At 49.7% G+C, this 20,852-nt stretch overlaps 2 protein-coding genes across 5 annotated transcripts; both read left to right on the top strand.

Moving 5' to 3' along the window:
• Nucleotides 1-4,079: 4,079 nt before the first annotated feature.
• Nucleotides 4,080-7,474, top strand: KLK7 (kallikrein related peptidase 7). 3 transcript variants are annotated; one of them, XM_027617364.1, is made up of 5 exons: nt 4,080-4,149; nt 4,610-4,763; nt 4,879-5,126; nt 5,331-5,467; nt 6,995-7,474. In XM_027617364.1, the coding sequence occupies exons 1-5, from the start codon at nt 4,080-4,082 to the stop codon at nt 7,148-7,150; spliced, it is 765 nt and encodes a 254-aa protein (XP_027473165.1). In that variant the 3' UTR covers nt 7,151-7,474. The 3 variants fall into 3 exon arrangements, with proteins under 3 accessions (XP_027473165.1, XP_027473163.1, XP_027473164.1); XM_027617362.1 differs by having other exon boundaries at nt 4,080-4,152; nt 4,604-4,763; XM_027617363.1 differs by having other exon boundaries at nt 4,080-4,155.
• Nucleotides 7,475-11,784: 4,310 nt separating this feature from the next.
• KLK6 (kallikrein related peptidase 6) lies at nt 11,785-20,801 on the top strand. 2 transcript variants are annotated; one of them, XM_027617360.2, is made up of 7 exons: nt 11,797-11,897; nt 12,691-12,741; nt 13,112-13,159; nt 13,459-13,615; nt 16,707-16,954; nt 18,052-18,188; nt 20,080-20,801. In XM_027617360.2, exons 3-7 carry the CDS (start codon nt 13,114-13,116, stop codon nt 20,230-20,232), a joined length of 741 nt encoding a protein of 246 aa, XP_027473161.1. In that variant the 5' UTR covers nt 11,797-11,897; nt 12,691-12,741; nt 13,112-13,113; the 3' UTR covers nt 20,233-20,801. The 2 variants fall into 2 exon arrangements, with proteins under 2 accessions (XP_027473160.1, XP_027473161.1); XM_027617359.2 differs by lacking the exon at nt 12,691-12,741 and having other exon boundaries at nt 11,785-11,897.
• Nucleotides 20,802-20,852: the final 51 nt, after the last annotated feature.

Genomic DNA, 20,852 nt, shown 5'->3' with positions numbered 1-20,852 from the left:
GAAATAAAGGGTCAAGGTGGTGTGTGGAGTTAGGAAAATGAAGATGGGATGGGGAAAGAGTCGGACATGGAAGTGAATATGAAATTTCAGGTAGAAATTGGGTTGGAGATGAGATAGAGCTGGAACTGGAGTCAGAGTGTTAGGATTGGGATGAGTTGGGGATGAGTTAATAGCGATGTCAGTGTGGGCTTCCTGGAATATTACTATAGTCTCGGATGGACACTATAATTTGAGTTGTGCATGGGTCAGGCTTGGGACTGAGGCTCTGGTGATATTCAGTTTTGGGTCAAGATTGAGTTTGGTTTTTGTTTAGGGATTCAGGGTTTGGGTCAAAGTTTAAGGTTGGTTGAGGTGTGAGTTGTAGCTCGAGCTGACATTTGGAATCAGGGACTTGGTCAGGAACTAGATTCCAAGTTGAGGTATAAGTTAGAACTGGGTAAGGATAAAGCGGAGTTGAGGGTTAGGTTTGGGTATGAGTTGAAGTTTCAGGTTAAGACTTGGGCTTGTGTTATGATTGGTGTTGAGAACTCTGTCACAGCAAGGATTGGAGTTAGAATTATACTTGAAGCCAGAGACTGAGATCTTTCTCACCCTCTCACAAACACTTGATCATATCTGAACAGGGCTTCTCAATGAATGGCACCACCATCCATTGAGCAAGAGACCTTGAAGTCTTAACATCTGACTCCCTCACCACATCCTACATTTAATCCATCCCCGAGGCCTGTTGATTCTCTTTCCTAAGCACATATTGGATCCATCCACTTACTGCCATCTCCACCTCCTAAATAGCCTTATCTAAGTCACCGTCATCTCTCATCTGGACTATAGCAATGGTCTTGTTATGGGTCCGAGTCCCCTTAAAATCCATCCTTCATATAGCAGGTAGAGTGACATTTTGCAGATACAAACCTTGTTATGTCACTTTTCTGACTAGAGTTTGAGTGGTTCACCATCATCCACAGGATAAAGTCAAACTCGCCATGACATGTTCTTCATCGTCTGGGTTCCAGCCAACCCTCAGTCTCTGAACTCCAACCATAACTCCCATTTCAGGACCTTTGCACATGCTATTTCCTCTAAATGATATACTCTCTAGTCTGCTCCCATTTTATTCTAGTTAATGTTTATTGTTCTTTCAACTCTCAGCCTATTGTCAATTCCTGGGTCCAAGTCCCTAGGAAGTGTTTTGATAATACCCTGTGCCTTTCCTTAAGAGCACACATTATACTTGTAATTTTACATTTGTTTATGAATTATTTATCTTTCTTTTACCCTAGACTGTCATCTCCTTTAGGGAAGGGTCTCTGTCCAGGTTTGTGCGCCATTGTATCCTCAGCATCTAGCCCAGCCTGGTATACAGCTGGTGCTCAGTATGTATTTCTTAAATGCATAGAGGATTGGATCTGAAAGACTGTGTGGGTCGGGGGCTGGGGGAGTAGTTCTCTAGTTGGATTGGAGGTAGGCGTGGTTTGTTGATTACTGTGGCTTCAAGATACAGATTTAAGTAGAATTGGGTTTGGATTCATGGTTTAGGATCAGATTTGAATTTAACCCTTGTGGTCTTAGCAAGGAAGATTTTGGCTCTAGGAACCAAATACTCTGAATCAGATAGGAAACCCAAAGAAGTCATAGGATGAGTAGCCACCATAGTTGGTTAATTCACTAGCTCAGAGACCTCACCAAAGACCCCAATTATCTCCATCTCTCTGTTTGGCAGCCTTCACTGTTTCGGCTTGGTCTGCCAGCCACTTTGCTCCATAGTTCCTGGAGGGCTGCCACAGTTCCATAATTTACATCAGGGACATCATCTGGCAGAAGAAAAGAGAACTCTTCAGATGTCTCTTTTGAAAACAAGACAGTCTTTTCCAGAAGTGCCCCAGTGATCTTCCTCTCATGCCTCATTGTCTCTCATGTCTATTTCTAAGCCAGTCACTGACAAGCAGAATATGGGTTTCATGTTTGGTGCAGTAAAACTTATCGTCATGATAAGGACAAAAGATTATCCAAGCAAGATTAAGGTGTTCATAGAAAGGCAGAAGGAGCAAACAATAGCCCCTATTATGGGTCAGATTATGGAACGAAGGTAGAATTGGGTTTGGATCAGCACTGAGATAAGATTTGGGCTGATAGCTGAGGAACCAATTACATTTTGGAAATCTGATTTAGAAGTTGGGGTCAATTCCATTTTTAGGAATTTGCCTTCAAGTAATAATCAGACAGTGTCCCATCTTACTCAAAGTGAAAGCTAAAGTCCTACCTTGGTCTTCAAGACTCTATGTCATTTGAGTCCTGTTATGTCTCTGATCTCGGCCTCCATTGTCTCCCTTGCTCATTCAGCTCCACTCAAAAATGTCTTCCCTGTTAGAACATTCTAGTCACACCCCTTGCCTAATTCACCTGCCTGTTTGCTCTGCCTGGAACTCACTACCCACAAGTAGTTACATGGATCCATTCACCACCTCCTTCAAGATTTTGCTCAAATATTACCTTCATATGGAGTCTTTCCAATCATCATTCCAAATATTAATCACCCCAGGGATCTCTGAGAGTGGAGAGAACCAATAACTCCCTATCCCTCTTCCCACTTATATTTTTCTCCATGGCACTTCCCACCACCTAACAAATAATATATTTTACGTACTTATTTTTTTATTCATGGTCTCCACAGTAGGAGAGCCTCTGTGAAGGAATTTTTATCTGCTTTGTTGACTGCTTGCTGTGTCCCCAGGAGCAGAAGAATTTCTGGCAGAGTAGATGTTCCATGAATACTTGAACAAACACAGGAGCAAAGACGAATGTACAAAGAAGTTCATTCCAGCATTATTATAATGAAAACTATCCAAAATACACGAATTTGAAACACATTACATAAATCATGGTTCATCCGTAGAATGGAATACTATGCAATTCTTAGGAAGAAAGAGGAAATTATCTAAATATACTAAAAGGAAAAATTGTTCAAGGTATTTTACAGAGAAAAAAAGTTCTATCACATAATACTTAAGTATGGAGTTCTTTGTTATAAATACACAATACGACAGAAATCTGTGTATAATATAAGAACACAGACTAAATTGATAATAGTGAACATTTAGTAGGGTGGGATTAGGGAAAGCACTCTCTTTTTAATTCATATCCTTATATCAGGGCTGGGAGTGGGTTCAGGCTCAAAGACACCATCGGGATCCAGCCTGGACAAATTCCCACAGGCTGGTCTGAATTGGGGTACAGGGTGTAGGCCACCCCTGAGAGGGAATGAGGACAAGAAAATGGCCCCAGAAGAGGACATTCCCTGAGCTCTGCAGTTCCTTCCTCCTCCTCCTGAGGCCCCCCCTCAGAACCAACACCTGGTCTCATCTGTAGCAGCCACCAGGACGGAGGGCCCGAATGGGCGGGGCGAACTAGCTGGGTACCGCCCGACCCTGGCCTGGAGTGGGAGGGTGGAGAAAGAATTGAGTGTGGCCAATTGCTTTCGCTGCCTCAGGGCTTCGAGATAACTGCGAACGCAGGATGGGGGCGTCTCAGAGCCGGCTCCGCCTGCACCCCAGGGCGCTGGGGCGGGCGTGGGGACGGGGGTGGTATAAGAGGGCCGCGCTGCACAGGGCTGGACACGCTTGGCTCCCAACTGAGACTGGAGCCAAGATCACATCAGACCTTCCGGAGGTGAGAAGGGGTCTCATTTGGGGTGCGGGATGAGGCTGGCTGGACAGCTGGCTCCTGCTTCTAAGGGGAGGGGGTGGCTGGAATCCTGGTTATGAGAGACGAAGGACTGGAGGTCTGGAATTTGGTGTCTGTTAGGGAAGATCTAGACTTGCGGATGAGGAGGGATGGGACAGATTGCTGAGATTCCTGAGTCCCGGGCGGGGGGGGGGGGGGGGGGGGCGGGGGGGGGGGGTCTGGAGGCCTGGCCTCCTGGATCTGAGTAGGGGAAGAACTGGGGATTTGGACTTCTAGGTCTGGTGTAGGAGGGGCTGGACTTGGACTCCTGCTACCTGAACTCTTTGTCCTTCCCAGCCCCCCGCAAAAGAGACCCTTGCTTTGCCTGGCAGTCCCCGGAGAGGCTGAGAGAGGCCACCATGGCAGGATCCCTTCTCTTGCCCCTGCAGATCCTACTACTGACCTTAGTCCTGGGATCTGCTGGCCAAGGTGAGGGCTGGACTGGGAGGTCTGACCTCACCCCTGGGGCCTCCCATTGTCCCTGCTGACCCCCACCTCTCTCCAAGGATTTCCTGGGTCAGAACCCTCCCCCTGCTACAGCTTCCTCCTAGGAAGACAAGACTTTTCTACCTCCTGTCCCCTTTCTTCCTGCTTCCTTCGGACTCCTGGGGTCTCTGTGCCCTCCGAGCCATCTCCTGCACTCAGTATTGCTCCCATCAGCTTCTGTGGTTGCCTCCAGACAAGATGTTCTTCCTGGGTTTATGAGCAGGCTCCCTCTGTCTCTCTCCATCTCCACGTCTGGCTTTCTCTGTGCTGTTCTCTTTCTGCCTCTGCATTTCTCAAGCCTCTCTGTTTCTTTGCATCTTTCTCTCCAAATCCATCGGCTGCTTCTTCAGCCCCCTTAATGCTTGCTACCCATGTTTTCTTCCTTGTCTCTATCCAACCCAAGGTGACAAGAGCGGGGAGAAGATTATTGATGGAGTCCCATGTACAAGAGGCTCCCAACCCTGGCAGGTGGCCCTGCTCAGAGGCAATCAGCTCCACTGTGGAGGTGTGCTGCTCAATGAACAGTGGGTGCTCACTGCTGCCCACTGCATGATGAGGTACATGGCAGGGACACTGCAGCCCTCTCTTGGGGTCTCTGTCTCTCTCCCTTGAGGTCCCTGTCCCTTCTCCCAATCATAGTGTTTCTCTCTGAATGTCACTCTGTTCTCCCAGTGAATACAACGTGCACATGGGCAGTGATCAGCTGGGTGATAATAGAGCTCAGAAGATCCGGGCCACAAGGTCATTCCGCCACCCCGGATACTCCACTCAGACCCACGTTAATGACCTCATGCTTGTGAAGCTAAGTAGACGAGCCAGGCTATCATCGAGTGTGAGGAAAGTCAACCTGCCCTCCCGCTGTGAACCCCCTGGGACCACATGCACCGTTTCTGGCTGGGGCACCACCACCAGCCCTGATGGTGAGGCTGCCTCTGGGACCCAAGAACCCTGGCTCCTAACTCCTCCCTCAGACCCCGGAGACCAGGAGTCAGGCCCCAGTTCATGACTTGAGTGTTGAGCCTCCAGCCCCCTCTTCCTTCAGGGTCCAAGGCTCTTCCTCTCTCCATCAGTACTCAGGGGGCCGCAGGCCCAGGCCTCTGACTGACCTCCCCTCTCCCCACCAGTGACCTTTCCATCAGAGCTCATGTGCACGGATGTCAAGCTCATCTCCTCCCAGGATTGCAAGAAGGTTTATAAGGACCTACTGGGAAAATCCATGCTGTGTGCTGGCATCCCCAACTCCAAGACCAACGCCTGCAATGTGAGAGTCAACCCATCCCCAGCCCCGGATCCCCTGTCTTTCCCTCCATCCAGAAATCTGTACACCTGACCTTGGTGCTGAGCAATTCCCTTGTACCCCCGCCCTACCCCAAGGCCTGTTTTCCTAGCTCTCTCTACCCTGCTCTCTGTCTGGGGCAGTAGTGGGAGCCCAGGAGGCTGACATGACCCTGGGGATGGGGCAGAATGGCGGTGGAAAAGATGGGGTTGGGACAGGCAGATGAGTAAGGCAATGGCTTGCAGGCCAAACTTCAAGTGGGTGCCAAGATAAATCATATTCTACTAATGCAACATTTTTAAAAATTAAAATCCACGCAAAAAGCCCATGATGAACAATATATCAGAATTTTGGATAAAGAGTCTTAACTGAATTGTTCATTTGCTTCGGGCTACAGTAATGGTGCAATGCAGCACTGTACTGACGTTGTCTTTATCTAAGGTTGGGATACCGTGCTCATCATGGACTTTTTCATACTAAATTTTGATTTTTTTCAAGCATTGCATTAAAATATTATTTATTGAAATTATTGAGACTTTGTGCCTGGAGCTGTCTCCTCCACCTCATCCCAGGCCTGGTTTTAGGGAAGGAACTATCTCTCCCCCTCTTTGTTCCCCCTTCCTCATCTTTTTAACCTCCTCTCTGTATCTGAATGACGTTGTCTTCCTCTCTTTGTTTGGGATCTCTCTCTCTCTCTCTGACCCCGTCTCCACCTGTGTCCATCTCTGCTCCTTCCCCACCCCCTACATTTCTGCTTCTCTATCCCCCTCCTCCTGCCTTCTCCTCTCCACCCTTCTTTCAGTACCCCACTCTCTTTGCTCACATCTGCACCCTCAGCTTTCAGGGGAGGTGGGATGGTGTGTGTTAGAGATGGGGGGGATGGACAGGGATTTATGTCCTAGAGAGTGGGCAGCAGGGGTCCCCTTTCTCCCTAGTGAGGGCTGGCTCCATGAATATGCAAGCTGTGCAGTGGCACAGGGCTTCATACTCGGGAGAGTCCCACACAAGTGATTTAATGCACTTTTGTTGCTGTCTTGAATCTCTTAATAATTTTTGAACAAAGGGGGCTGCATATTCATTTTGCACTGTGGTTTTTGAATTATGTCGCCCGTCCTGCCCCTGCTTTCCAGGGCCACCCTGTCCCCCTTTCATGCTCAAGGGGCATGCACCCATTCTCTGGAGATAATGCTCCTTCTCCCTCTGGCTTGGCGCAGAGTCCTTAAAGGTGGAAAGTAAATGGGGCTCCGACCCCCTGGAAGCTCCACCCCCTTCCAGTGATTGGTCCCATTGGCCGGGGCTCAAGCCAATGTCTTCAGAGAACTGGTTTGTTCTCCCCGTGACAACACTAACTCCTGTTCTCCTATTGGTGCCCAGAGACCATGAGTCTCTCCCATTGGCCAGGGTAGAAGTCCACGGTCTGGCAGGACAAAGAGGTGATAATTGCAGAGGTGGACATGTCCAGTGAATGGTGGTTGCTCCGAAACAGAAGCTAATCTGCTCTTTCTTCTCCAGGGTGATTCAGGGGGACCACTGATGTGCAAAGGTACCCTGCAAGGCCTGGTGTCCTGGGGAACTTTCCCTTGTGGCCAACCCAATGACCCAGGTGTCTATACCCAAGTCTGCAAGTACGTCAGATGGATAAATGAGACCATGAGAAAGCATTGCTAATCTCTGCATCCCTCCCATCTCTCCAACCATACGCCCTCAACAAGAAATTCAGAGAAATAAGGATGTGATGAACTGTAGTCATATTTGACTTTACCTTTCCTCAAAGACGTATTAAAACCTCAACAATACGCCACATGTGTAAACCAATCAAGTTAGCAAAGACCTAAAACCAGCATGAAACGCGGAAACCTCAGTGCTGATAAAGACGCAGTGAGACCAGCACTCTCAACCGGTGGAATTGTAAATCGTGCCATTTTTATGGAAGGCAGTTTGGCATGGTGGATTGAGACCCTTATTTACCAGATCGTTGACCCTGTGATTCTAGTTGAGGAAGATACTACTCAAAAAAAAAAAAAAAAAAAAAAAAAAAAAAATCCAAAGTGTGGAGCAAGGTTTGAATTCATCACATTATTTATCATAGCAAAACAGTGGAAACACTGAACGTGTCCCAAATTAGTGGATTGTTTATGTAAACAATAGGCCTGTTTGGGACAGGGATATTAGGAAGCTGTTCAGGATAATAACTTGGCAGAATTGTTAGTGTTATGCAAGAATGTTTGTGTTATATGATGGAACAAGAAAAAAGAAAGATACAAACGGGTATGTGACTCTAGCCGTGTAAAATGAAATGTTTACAGAATAAAATCTGAAAAGACACATTACTAACTCATGCGGTGGTAGTTGTGGGGTGCCTCCTTCCTTCCATTTCTGTTTCTGTAGATGTGCACTTCTGTAACTTGAAAATGAAGGGGGAAAGCTCTGAAGATCTGAGGCTGGGGACGAGGAACCCTTAAGAGAGGGAGAGACATCCGATTTTGAGCCCTCACCCTGCCTCCTGCCTAGAGACCTATTTCTATCCATTTCCCAGATTGCAGTTTTCTTCATCTGTAAAATGGGTTGGAGAAAGGAAGAGAAGTTTGGACAGGGAAGAAGGAAGGGCGGAGGGAGGAGATAATAAGCCTGTTTCATTGGGGTGGAAAAGGATATGAAAGTGTTCCTGAGTATTTCACAGGTGGCAAAACCAGAAGAGAGGGGTGTTTTCTGGACGGGTAGAGATGGCAGGTGGATGGGATACCAGGGTCCCACAGCAGCCCACCCAGAGTGAGAAAACGGCATCTGGGGTGCTAGAGGAAGAGGGGGCTGGGGATCTGGGTTGGTGGGCTCCTATTCTCAAAGAAGGAAGGGAAGGGACCTCTGGAAAGGAGGAGGGAGGAGTCCCCTGTGACTCAAAGCCTGGCTATGCCCTTGGCCTCCTACCATCAAAGGTTCCCTGGGCAGTCACACCTCAGACGCTGCTGACAGAGGGATCCTCTCCAGCCCAGGGCTCACCCTCTTGCCTGTCTTTCCAGTTTCTCCCCCAGAATTCTCAACCAGTGTCCTCCAGATACTTCCCCTCTCATCTCATCTCCCTAGCAAGTCTCTCCTAGCCCCCCACTCCTCCACCCCTCCTCATATTGCAGAAATCCTGCAGCCACCAACTCCCTACACACAGGAGGCAAAGCCCCTTCCTGGCACAAAACACAGGAGTCTAGACCCCCAGCCCCTCCTCCCTCAGACCTAATGTCCCGCCTCCAGCACCTCCCCCCTCAGACTCAGGTGTCCAGACCCCTGACCCTTCCTACCTCTAGATCAGTGTCAAGTTTAAGGAATGTCAAGGGTTTTTGACCACCCGTCTCCTTGAAGATCCATCAACTTCCCCTCCCCCCAGCAAACAACCTCAAATCAATATTCATCTAAAGTTTGAAAAAGTAATGAAACGTTGCAGTTGTACTAAATCAGCCTGGAGCCACCTGGCCTTCCCTACAAGTCTGGAGGTGGGTTGGTTTGTAATGACTTGGGATAGCACTTTTGGTGGATTTTTAGAAATAACTTCCTTTCTCTTTGGGCAGACAGTACAACATAGTAGTTAAAGGCACTGACTCCAGAACTAAGCCTTCTTGGATTCCAGCCCCAGTTTGGGCACCTATCAGCTCCTTGCACATTACTTCCTAATCCCCTTTCTTTCATCCTTGAAGCGAAAGGAATAACACCTATTTCCCAGGTCTGTTATGAAGGTTAAATAAATTTAATATTCAGAGAGTGCTAGAACATTGCCTTCAGTGAGTATTGGTTCTTATTGTCCATGATTTCTGGCACTTTTTCCTGCTTACACTCTCACAAAATTTTCTTGTCATTTTACATGTCAATTTGGGGGAAAATACCCTGTAAATAATAATGCATGGCACGTGGCAAGGACAAAACCATAAAGGTCACTGGCAAACGCCTGCAGTTGGGGACTTTATTCTCTCTCTTAGAGGTTCTTAGATATGGAGTTCCTCACCACCTATCACCTCCCTCCTTTCCCACGAGGCTCTCAACAACTCCTCCCAAGCCCTCCCATCCCCTGTTGTGCTAAGGGACACCCCGTGGGAGCTCCAAAAGACGGGCCATGTCCACCTCCACACTGGAAGTTGAGTTCCAATCCAAAAGGTCCCACCATTTCCTGGGTGTTGGATGTTGAGCAATTTACTTCCTTTTCTGAGTCTCAGTTTTCTTTTTTGTAAAATGGGAGTGGGCGTAATGAAGACATTTTAGTCATTTGGTCAACATTTCCTAAGGCGTCCTCTGGGCCAGGTCCCATGAAGGCACTTGGGACACAGGGGGGTGAGTCAGCCTCAGTGCCTGCCCTCAAGGAGCTCACAATCCAGTGGGGGAGATGGACATGGATCCAGATGCTCACGGTCCAGGATGACTTGAGGGATGCACCTGCTGTGGGAACTTGAGTGAGAGAGTGACTAACCCAACTGCAGGAGGTGGAAGTTGGGTGGTGTTCAAGGGAAGGTTTCCAGAAGGAGATGATGCCCAAGCAAAGACTTGAAGGACAAGTTGTGGTCAGGAGAAGGTGAGAAGAGCATTTGGAGGGGGGAAATAACATGGATGAGGCCCAGAGGTGAGAGAGCAAGCTTCATGCCTGGAGCACGAGATCTGTGGGCAGAGCTGGGCAGTGCGATGCAGTAGCTGCTCACCACCGTGGCTCCTAACTTGTGGAATGTGACAAGTTCCAACTGACATGTGCTGTGAATGGAAGACACATCGGATTCCAAACACTTACTTTGCACAAGATAAGAAGACAAACTATCTTTCAAATGTTCTTATTTTGATTTCACATTGCAGTTTTGGATGTATTGGGCTAAATGAAATACTAAAATGAGCTCCTCTCTCTCTCTCTTTTTTTTTTACTATTATTTTTTATAGGCTCCATGCCCAGTGTGGAACTCAACATGGGGCTTGAACTCATGACCCTGAGATCAAGAGTCGGATACTTAACCAACTGAGCTACCCAGGCACCCCATCCTTTTACTATTTAAAAAAAAAAAATGATGGCTACTAGAAAATTTTAAAAGTGCATTTGTACTTGGCAATATATTTCTATTGACCAGGACTGCTGTGGATGCTGAAGGTGTTCCAACTCCCCACTGAGGGTCTGGGACTCTGTCCCAGGGGTGATGGCAGAGCCAGGGAAGTGCTATGAGCATGAGAGGGCCAGGGTCAGCTCTGGGTGCAGGAAGACCCCTCTAGGGTCAGGTGAAGGGTACAGAGAAGGGGGAAGAGCCCAGGTGATGGTCCGTGGGGAGATGAGCAGGTCTGAGCTGGGGCTCGGGTCGTGGGGACGGACAGGAGGCGGTGGGCCGGGCTGTAAGCGATCCAGCCTGGTGTCCAGGAGGGTGGTGGGTTCTGAGAAGATGCCGAATTCAGTGGGAACGTGAGCGTGAGGGGCCTGGGGGAAGCTGGGGGCAGAGCAGCAGCCCGAGAGTATGTTGACTGCCGAGTATTGATTTTCATCCCCCAGTGCCAGGCCCGAGCTGGTGCTGAGGTGGACATTAGTGATATCAGTGGTCCTCATCTCCAGTGATTTCCCCGCATTTTCCTTCTCATGCCCTGTGCTCATCACATCCATCCTCATCTCCCCCCCCATGGCCGCCACACGCCAGGACTTCTGCCCTGCTTCTCCGGACCAACACCCAACACTGGGCGCAGCATTCAAGATCCAGCTTCGTAGGCACCTCCTCAAATCGTCCTGGATCCCTCCATAGCTGCTGGGCCCCCATCTCACATTCCCACATTGCTCTCAAGTGTCCTTGCATTCCTGCTTAGTCCTAAGTCTCTCCCTCCGTGTTGACCCTCCTGTGTCCCACGGCTCCCCACAGCATCCCCCTGGCTCCCCAGGGATCTGACTCGCTTCTGGGCAGAATTGGGAGAAAGACAGAGAGAGATGGGGAAGGAGGCAGAGGGACAGAGACACAAACAGAGCCTGAGATGAACACAGGAAAGCACGAGAGAGAGAGAGACGGAGGTGGAGACACCCCCACTACGGCCAGGGACAGAGGTGGACAGTGAGACCTCACAGGTGGGCAGGCTTGGAGCAGGGGGGCCAGGAAGGTCAAACGTCCTGATATCCGGCAGAAGTGGGTGGACAATGAAAGGACAGCAACAGGACTGTCAGACAGGGACAAAGGGACGTTATTGACGCAGCCGCCTGCCTGCCCGGAAGAGAGGTTGAGAAACGGAGCTGCCGGGAGCATGGCACTGGGTGCCGGGGGCGGACAAAGCCCAATTGTTTGAGGCCCCTTTCCCCACAGCACTGGGCCTGCGCCCCAGCCCAGGGCAGAGGCGGGTGCCAGCTCGGTGACACATGCTTTCTCACTGGCTTGCTGTCTACGGTGGGGACACGGAGGTCGTCAGCACCCACAGAGGGACTTACGGGCAGGTGCGTGAATCACCCCAACCCCGCTGGCCCGCGTGGCCTGGTTTCCAGTGCCTGAAGGCCGCAGGCCCAGAAGTGAGGGTCTGCAGGCCCAGAAGTGAGGGTCTGCAGGCCTAGAGTGCTCACAGACAGAGGCGGGGGGATTCCTGCATGCCAGAGGGCACTGTTCACTTGCCTGGGTTGTTGGTCCCCAGATATCTTCTTGCGCAAGGACCTACAAGTCTAGGGACTGAGAACAAACGCCTTTCCGCCTTTAGACTCAAAACTGCAGGTGCCCAGGTCTTTCTCCTGAAGGTCGAGAATTCTAGGCCCCCTCCTCCTCTCCCGTTAGACCCTGCAGTCCAGACCCCTAACCTCTCCTCCCTCAGTCCCGGGAGTCCAGGCTCCCAGTGCACTCAGGGACTGGTGCTCCCCTGCCGGGAAGCCCGGTCAGGGGTCATCAGGAGCAGAGCCACGGGGACATGGGGATGCAAGGAATGTGTGTGGGAGGTCTGGGTGAGGAGGAAAGGGTGGGGCAGCCTCCTGCCTCAGGGACCTGGGGAGACAGGGGTTAAAAGGAAGCACCAGGAGTGTCTGTGGACAGGAACAGCCTCTTCCAGGGAGGCCAGGAGGCCCAGGTGTCTGTCTGGCCTGGGGCCCCACAGCCCATACATCCTCTGCTGTCTGTCTCTCTGTCTCCTGTGCATCCTCTCTGCTTTCGGTGTCCTGTCTCTCCCCATAACTCCCTGCATTTCTGACCCTCTCTGCTCCTCTGTCTGTCCACCTGCGACACGTGCTATCCCCGTCCCAACCCAAGAACCCGTCGGCCAGGAGTCCTCTGGGCCCCCAGGCAGCCGGCCCCCAGCAGGTAAGATCACACTGCACCCCAGAACCTCCAGGTGCTGGGGTGAGTGACACTGTGAGCTCAGAAGGGGAGGGAAGAAGGTCAGGACCCCTCCTGGGCCATCCCCGCCTGTTGGCAGGCAGGCACGCTAGAGCCCAGGGAAGTAAGAGACGCGTAATGTGAGCCACAGACCACCACGTGTGGTTCTGGGTTCTTACTCAACCTGCTTTCATGGGACCCCAGAAGGGAAGACATGGTTAGAGTGACAAGAGGCCAGGGGAAGGATGGAGGTCAAGGGTCAGGAAGGCGTGCAGGCTGGGGAGGGGGAGGATGAAGGAGGGGCCTTGAGGGGGTCTGAGATGGTGCCTGAGGAGCATCTGATTTCCCTTCTCAGGAATGGGCATGAAGACGCTGATTGTGGCACTGATCCTGAAGGCTGCAGGTGGAAAAAGGGATGGGATGGGGTGGTTGGGGGGGCGGGTAGGGGGCTGCTGATGGGAAGGTTTGGAATTGGGGATGGGGATTCACACAGGTATGGAGGTGGGGTGGGCTTGGAGTGAGGAGGAAGTGGGGTGCAGACGGGAAGGGGGTGGGAGGTGGTCTGAAAGCGGGGGAAGAATCTGAGGATGGGGGTGGGGTGCAGATGACCTGGAGCACTGGAATGGGGCATTAGGGTTCACACTGGGGGATTCGCCTGGTGTCTCCAGACCTCCTCCCTGACTCAGACCCTTCCTCTCTCAGCCTGGGCGGAGGAACAGAATAAGGTGTTGCACGGTGGACCCTGTGAGCAGACAGCTCACCCCTACCAAGCTGCCCTCTACACGTCAGGCCACTTGCTCTGCGGAGGGGTCCTCATTCATCCACTGTGGGTCCTCACTGCTGCCCACTGCAAAAAACCGTGAGTCTCCACGCCATGAGTGAGGCGTGGTTGCGATGAGACCCCGGGGGTGTCTTACAGATTTCAGGCGCGAAAGGACACACACATCTCCCCGTCCTAGCACAAGGCATCTGATAACCAGGTTCATCTGGCCAGTACTTCACTGAGCATTAAATATCTGTCAGGCACTTTTTTGGAGCCCTGGGGATACAGCAGTGAAGAAAATAAGCAAAACTGCTGCTTTTATGGACTGACCTTCTAAGTGGGGAATCAGACGCTGCAGGGCCCTGTAGGCAGTGATGGAATGATGGATTTTATTCTAAGTGAGGTGGGAAACCACTGGAAAATTTCAGTCAGGGAAGCAGCAGGATCTGATTTACATTTTTAAAAAAGATTTTTAAAATTAATTAATTAATTTATTTATTTATTTGTCAGAGACAGAGAGAGACAGAGCACAAGCAGGGAGAATGGCAGGCAGAGAGAGAAGCAAGCCCCCAGCTGAGCAGGAAGCCTGATGTGGGACTCGATCCCAGGACCCTGGGATCATGACCTGTGCTGAAGGGAGACGCTTAACCAACTGAGCCACGCAGGCGCCCCTGATTTACATTTTTAAAAGCATCCTGGCCACCATGTGGAAAGTGGGCTGAGCAAGGGGAGATGAAGGGATGCATGTAGAATGACCTAGGATGATGGCTTGGACCAGGGGATGGAGGATGGTTGAAAACCTTGGGAGGTATTTTGAGACCAGCAGGACTTGGTGATGTGGGATGGAAGAAGCAGGGCTGACCTCCAGGTATTGACTCAAACAAGTGGATGTTCTGTTGAGTCTCTCTAAGCTCTGGGAGAGGGAAATAGAACCAGTTTGGATATGGGCAGAGGAGTGTCAGACATTTTGCTCTAGCCAAGGTGAGCCTGAGATACCAGGGAGATGTCCAAGAAGCATGAGGGTGGGCTGCTGGTGCTCAGAGGAGAGGTCAGACCTGGAGGTAAACATTAAGGGGTCATCCACAAATAAGGGGCATTTAAACACAGGATGGGATGAGATCATCCAAAAAGCGGGCATAGGCAGAAAAGCACAGAGGGACCAGGACTAATCCTCAGGGCCCTAATGATCACTAGTTAGGTTAACAGTTGCCATTTTGTTCAGTGCTACCAGCCAGGTGCTGAGTTAAGCAGCTTATATACATTTCCTGGAATCTCCACAATAAGGGACTCCTGGCCCCATTTTGCAGATGAGGATACTGAGGCTCAGAGAAGTAGTTAAGTGGCAACTCAAGTGTCTGAAAACCAACACGTGCCACTTCCTCCTGTGGGGGGAGGGGTCTAATCATGCAAGGTTATGGACTCAAGGACCCCAGGTTGGTCTCCCCTACGCTTAGGGAGATTTGGCATTCCTCCCACCATTCTCATTCATTCATTTGGTGCACACTGATCAAGACATCTGCTAAGTGCCAGATTTGAGCTGGGCAGTGGGGATTCAGCAGTGGATGAGAGAGATACACAGAGTCTCTGTCCTTAGGAACACAGGAGAAGGAAGGCACGGAACGACAGTTATTTAACAAACAAGTCCTCGAAAAATCATATTACAAATTACCCTAAGTCCCGTGAAGGAAAAGAACAGGGATGGCTCCCTGAGAGAAAAGAACAGAGGTACCTACTTTAGATGGAGGAGGGTGTCAAGAAGGGCCTTCTGATGAGATGAAGTCCAAGCTGAGGCATGAAAAATGAGAAAACGTAGACAAATGAAGAAGGGGGATGAACGTTCAGAGCAGAAGAAATGCAAAGACAAAGTCCCTGAGGTTGAAACAGTCTGGAGTGTTTTAAGAAAGTTATCAGTTCACAGCGGGGCAGAGGATGGTGGAATGAGTTTTATTCCAAGGGCAATGGGGAGCCATGGGAGAATTCTGAGCAAGGGAGTGACTCTTTGATCCATTTCACAAATATTTGTTGGATGTCTATCATATATGATAGATGCAGGTCTAGGCACTGAGGATACTGTATCTGAACAAAACAAAAATCCCATCTTGATATTCTAGAGCTGTGCTACCTAATGCAGTAGCCAAAATTGGCTAATTAAATTTACATTAAGAAAAATGCAATGAGATGACAAACCCAGGAGCTACACATCAAGTGCTCAGTAGCAGCCTGTGTCTAGTGGCCACCATATCAAGCAGCTGCATGACTGAGGAAGTTCTATTGGACAGTGCTGCTATGGTAGGAGGAGAGACAATAAAATAAGTAAATATTTAACAATGCATCGATAGTATATCAGATGGTGATGGTAGATTCTTGGATGACAAAGAAGGCAGGGAGAAAGGACTTGCCTGTTAGGGTAGATATTTGCACTTTAATTGGATCATCAGGGAAGGCCTCGTGGAGAAGGTGACATCTGAAGAGGGTGAGAGAGAAAGCCATGCAGATGTGTGGGGAAAAGAGTTGCTGGCAGAGGGAACAGCCAGTGCAAAGGCCCTGGGGTGAGAGGATGACTGCTGTATTCAAAGAAAGGCAGGGAAGCCAGGGTGCCTGGAGCAGAATGAGAGAGGGAGTGGGAGGAGGTGATATTTGAGAGGTGATGGGGCAGGATGTGCAGGACCTTGTGGGTCAGGGTGAAAACTTCAGCCTTTACTCTAAGTGAGATGGGAGTCATGGGAGGGTTCTGAGCAGAGGAGGGACAGGAGGAGGTGGGATATTTTATGTTGTTAAAATTTCTCTGGTTGTTTTGTGGAGGATGGACTGTGGAGGAGCAAACACAGAAGCAAGAAGTCCAGTGGGGTGCCTACTGCCATAGTCCCAGTAAGAGATGATGGCTCCAGACCAAAATGGTAGCAGTGGGGGAGGTGAGAAGTGGTCACATCTTGGATATACTTTGGAGAGCCAAAGGGACTTCTGGGCAGCTTGGATATGAGGCATGAAACAAAGAGAGTCAAGAAAAATCTCGAAGGTTATTCTGGAAGGATGAAGTTTTCCTTTTCGGAGCTGGGAAGATTGTGAGGGGAACAGGCCAGACGGTTCATGGTACACAAAGCCACCCCCATCTTCCACTACAGCCCTTTCTGGAGTCTCAGCTGCAGCCCAAGGGCTCCAGGTAAGACCCAGCCCTCCTCTTTCCCAGGAATCTTCAGGTTTACCTAGGGAAGCACAACCTTCAGCAAAGGGAGAGTTTCCAGGAGCAGAGCTCTGTTATCCGGGCTGTGGCCCACCCTGGCTACAATGCTGCCACTCATGACCAGGACATCATGCTGTTGCACCTGGCTCGACCAGCCAAATTCTCTGAACGCATCCAGCCCCTCTCCCTGGAGGAAGACTGTTGGGCCAACCACACCAGCTGCCACATCCTAGGCTGGGGCAAGACAGCAGATGGTCAGTAGGGGGAGGGTGATGGGGAAGCAAGCCAATGGGTGACAGGCTATGGAGGAGCTGGGCTAATGGTGAGGGCCAATGGGGCAGTGGGGAGGGTTGGCAAATATGGGAGTTGAAGGAACGAGTGAACAGCCCAGTGGAGAAAGGAGACCCGTGGGTGAATGGTATGGAGAGATAGGCCATAAGATAAAGGATCAAAGAAGAGGGACCTTCTAATCAAGAAGGAGGCCAATGATGGAAAGGGACCAATCAGGATGCACAGATGATCAAGAAGAGATAATGGAAGAGGGACTAATGGAAGAAGAGAGATCAATAAAGCAGGGCAGCCCCCAGAAAGATATGAATTGAGAGTGTAAATGGGGTGGAGAGTGATAATAGGGAGGAACCAACTGAGGAAGGGTCAGAGGTCAAGAGGAGTCACTGGAGGAAGGAATGGGGTAGAAACAAGTCCAGTAGGTCAGCAGGAACCGTGGAAGGTAGTTGGGCCAGTGAGTGAAGGGCCAAAAAAGGAAGATGGACCATTGGATGAAGGGCCAATAGGAAGGGAGAACCTATGGTGGGGGGGGGGGGTTCATTTAGGAAAGAACCAATGAGGGGTAGACCTCTGGATTAAGAGCCAATAAGAAGGGAGAACCAATGAGGGGGGGGAATGGGACCAGTTAGGAAAGGACCAATGTTGGCCAATCAGGATGATCCAACAGGAAAGAAGGGTCCAATGAAGGATGAAAAGGTGGAGGAGGGACTGATAGAAGAGAGTCTAGAGGTGAGCTGGAACTATTGAAGAAGGTGGGACCAGTGACAGCGACAAGTCGAGGCAGGACCTAAGAGAAAGGGAAAACCAATAAGAAATGAGGGCTAGTGGAGAAGGGGCAATTAAATGAGGAAGACAGGCCAATGGGAGGAAAGAACGATGTAAAGAGGGACCAATCAGGAGTCAGGGCCAATGGAAATGGGTTTTTATGAATGAAAGACAAATAGGACGAAGGAAACCAGTAGGAAATAAGGACCAAGAGGACTTAAAGAGGTTGGAAGATTGCTGGGGGGGGAACGTGGGAAAGACGGGTTGTGAAGCGAGCCCGGCTCATTTCTCTCTGCAGGTGGTTTCCCTAACACCATCCAGTGTGCATACGTCCACCTGGTGTCCCGCGAGGAGTGTGAGCGTGCCTACCCCAGTCAGATCACCCAGAACATGGTGTGTGCCGGGGATGAGAAGTACGGGAAGGATTCCTGCCAGGTGAGGCCACCAGGACCTTCCGGTTACATCGCCAAAGACCGAGACAGCAAGAGAGGAAACACACAGGCCGAAATAGAGCTTTACAGAGACATGCTGGGAGAGGATCCCGGGGAGGGAGTCTCAGTTGGACACTCAGTGACACAGTGAGGAACAGGCAGAGATATAAAGACAGCCAGCAGAGACAGGAAATGCAGAGACAAAGATGGAGATAGAGAGATCAAGAACAGAGAGACGCAGTAAGAAGGCAGATGGTGTGAGGGGACTGTCCTTCCTCAAACAGGGGACCGTCCTGTTTGGAGATGACCAAGCTCTGGAGGTGGGTGGACCACAGCCAGGGAGAGACAGGGCTCCATCCCCATTCCCAAATGCCTCCTTTAACTTGGGCTTTTTTTGTTTCCCCATCAACCACTGGCTCTCTCCTATTTATGTCAAAATTTACTCCAGTGCGGGGCGCCTGGGTGGCTCAGTCATTAGGTGTCTGCCTTCGGTTCAGGTCATGGTCCCAGGGTCCTGGGATCGAGTTCCGCATCGGGCTCCCTGCTCAGTGGGAAGCCTGCTTCTCCCTCTCCCACTCCCCCTGCTTGTGTCCCCTCTCTCGCTGTGTCTCTCTCTGTCAAATAAATAAATAAAATCTTTAAAAAAAAAAATTTACTCCAGTGCATTGAGGGACCTGAAGAGACCAGTCAAGAGGGAGAAAGAGACAGAGCTAGGAACAGTGATACATAGCAACTTGGACACAAAGAAAGGGCTAGCAGACAAACCCATTTCTGAAGCTGTCTTTTCTCTCCCCAGTTTTGTTGAGATACAGTCAGCATCCATACATCAGTGTAGAATTTTCAGGTGTATAGCATGATGTTGGGCTTCCATATGTGTAGAGTGATTACGATAGTCAGTTTAGTTAGCTCCCAACATCCCCTGTAGATTCAATGAGAAGAGAAAGCAAAGCAAAGAAACAGAAAAGAAAAATTTTTGTTCCTTGTGATGAGAGCTCTTAGGGTGTACTGTCTTGACAACCTTCCTAGATATCACAAAGCGGTGTGATATAGTCACCATGTTGTGCGTTACATCCCTGGTACTTACCTTGTAACTGGAAGTTTGTTGTCTTTTTAGGTCTCTTTCTCTCTCCTTCTGTCTCATTACATGTACATTTACATATATAAACATAACTATTATATGAATAGATTTATATAAATATAACGCATTTTTAATAGAAATGTAAAACCATGCACGCGATGTATTTTATTTTGTGTGTACATATCTATTTCTCTTTTTGTCTCCACCTCACTCCGCACTTCTGCCTCTCTCCACACCTCTCAGTCTCTGTTGTTGTTGTTGTTGTTCTTCTTCTTCTTCTTTTAAGATTTTATTAATTTATTTGACAGAGAGAGAGCAAGCAAGAGAGCACAAGCAGGGGCAGCCGCAGAGGGAGAGGGAGAAGCAGACTCCCTGCTGAGCAGGGAGCCGGACGCATGGCTCTCAGTTTCTGTTCCTAGCCTTTATTCTTTTTCTTTTCTTCTCTCCATGCCTCTCTGGGTCTTGGTGTTCTCTTTATTTCTCCACATTTCTGAGTTTCCCTCAGACTCTCTATTTCCCTGCCTCTGACTGTGTGTGTGTCTGTCTGTCTCTCTGTCCCCAAGTCTATCCATCTCTGAGTGTCTCTCTCCCTTTCCCTCTCTACATGTATGTCCTTCTGTCTCCCTATCTGTCTGTCTGTCTTTCTTTTTTAAAGATTTTATTCTTAAGTAACCTCTACACCCGATATGAGGCTCAAACTCACAACCCCAAGATCAAGAGTCACAGGCTCTACTCACTGAGCCAACTGGGCGGCCCTATCACTCTTTCTTTTCTCTGTGTGTGTTCCTGTATCTGATTCTCTCCCTCTTTCCCTCAGGGTGATTCCGGGGGTCCGCTGGTGTGTGGAGACCGTCTCCGAGGCCTTGTGTCATGGGGTAATGTTCCCTGTGGCTCCAAGGAGAAGCCAGGAGTCTACACCGATGTTTGCAGATATAGCCGCTGGATCCGAAAAACCATTCAGGCCAACTAACCTTGACATGTGACACCCAACTCGACCTGTGGTTCCCACTTGCTGGCTCCAGAATATCTCTGGCCAAGACTTTGCCTTCCCCCTACCTGCCTAGATCCAACCCTTAATGCTTAATAAAAACAATGACATGACAGTACAAATTCACCCTGGTTTTACCCCAGCCCCATCCTTGCATCACTGGGGGTGAGTGGGGACGTGGGCTAAGGTCTTACCCCTACCACTAAAAGAATACAGGAAAACCCCTTCCAAGCATCTTTCCCTCCCTGGTTATTCCATGGGCTCTACTTCTTCATGCAGAGGAGTGGTCACAAGTCTGGCAAAACCTGAGTTGAAATCCCAACTCTGCCCCTTGCTAGTTGTGTACCCTTGGGAGGGGCAATTCCTTCCCCGTGTAGATTTTCTCATCTGTGAAATAAGGGTAACAAGGGTAATAATAGTATGTTCCTCATAAGGCAGTGGTTGCTGTTGGGAGGATTCAAGATTTCCAACAAGTGAAACACATACAGTGTGCCTGGCATACTTGCTTGAGCAATAAAGAGTGGATTTTATTCTTGGCAGTGCTTTTTGCTTTTATCCCACTTCTGCCTGTCTCAAGTCCAGATAGTCTTCGTTCCCTTTTA

Source organism: Zalophus californianus, chromosome 17 (genome assembly GCF_009762305.2).
Source record: "Zalophus californianus isolate mZalCal1 chromosome 17, mZalCal1.pri.v2, whole genome shotgun sequence".
NCBI lineage: Eukaryota > Metazoa > Chordata > Mammalia > Carnivora > Otariidae > Zalophus > Zalophus californianus.
The sequence above is the reverse complement of the archived record's forward strand: the minus strand, read 5'-3'. Positions and strand labels throughout refer to the sequence as shown.

Excerpts from the sequence above, each read along its gene's own strand:
- KLK7 (XM_027617362.1), top strand. The coding sequence starts at position 4,080 with ATGGCAGGATCCCTTCTCTTGCCCCTGCAGATCCTACTACTGACCTTA. Across the intron at positions 4,153-4,603 it reads GGGATCTGCTGGCCAAGGTG|CCCAAGGTGACAAGAGCGGG; the intron begins AGGGCTGGACTG and ends GTCTCTATCCAA. Across the intron at positions 4,764-4,878 it reads GCTGCCCACTGCATGATGAG|TGAATACAACGTGCACATGG; the intron begins GTACATGGCAGG and ends CTGTTCTCCCAG.
- KLK6 (XM_027617359.2), top strand. The coding sequence starts at position 13,114 with ATGGGCATGAAGACGCTGATTGTGGCACTGATCCTGAAGGCTGCAG. Across the intron at positions 13,616-16,706 it reads GCTGCCCACTGCAAAAAACC|GAATCTTCAGGTTTACCTAG; the intron begins GTGAGTCTCCAC and ends CCTCTTTCCCAG. Across the intron at positions 18,189-20,079 it reads ACGGGAAGGATTCCTGCCAG|GGTGATTCCGGGGGTCCGCT; the intron begins GTGAGGCCACCA and ends TCTTTCCCTCAG.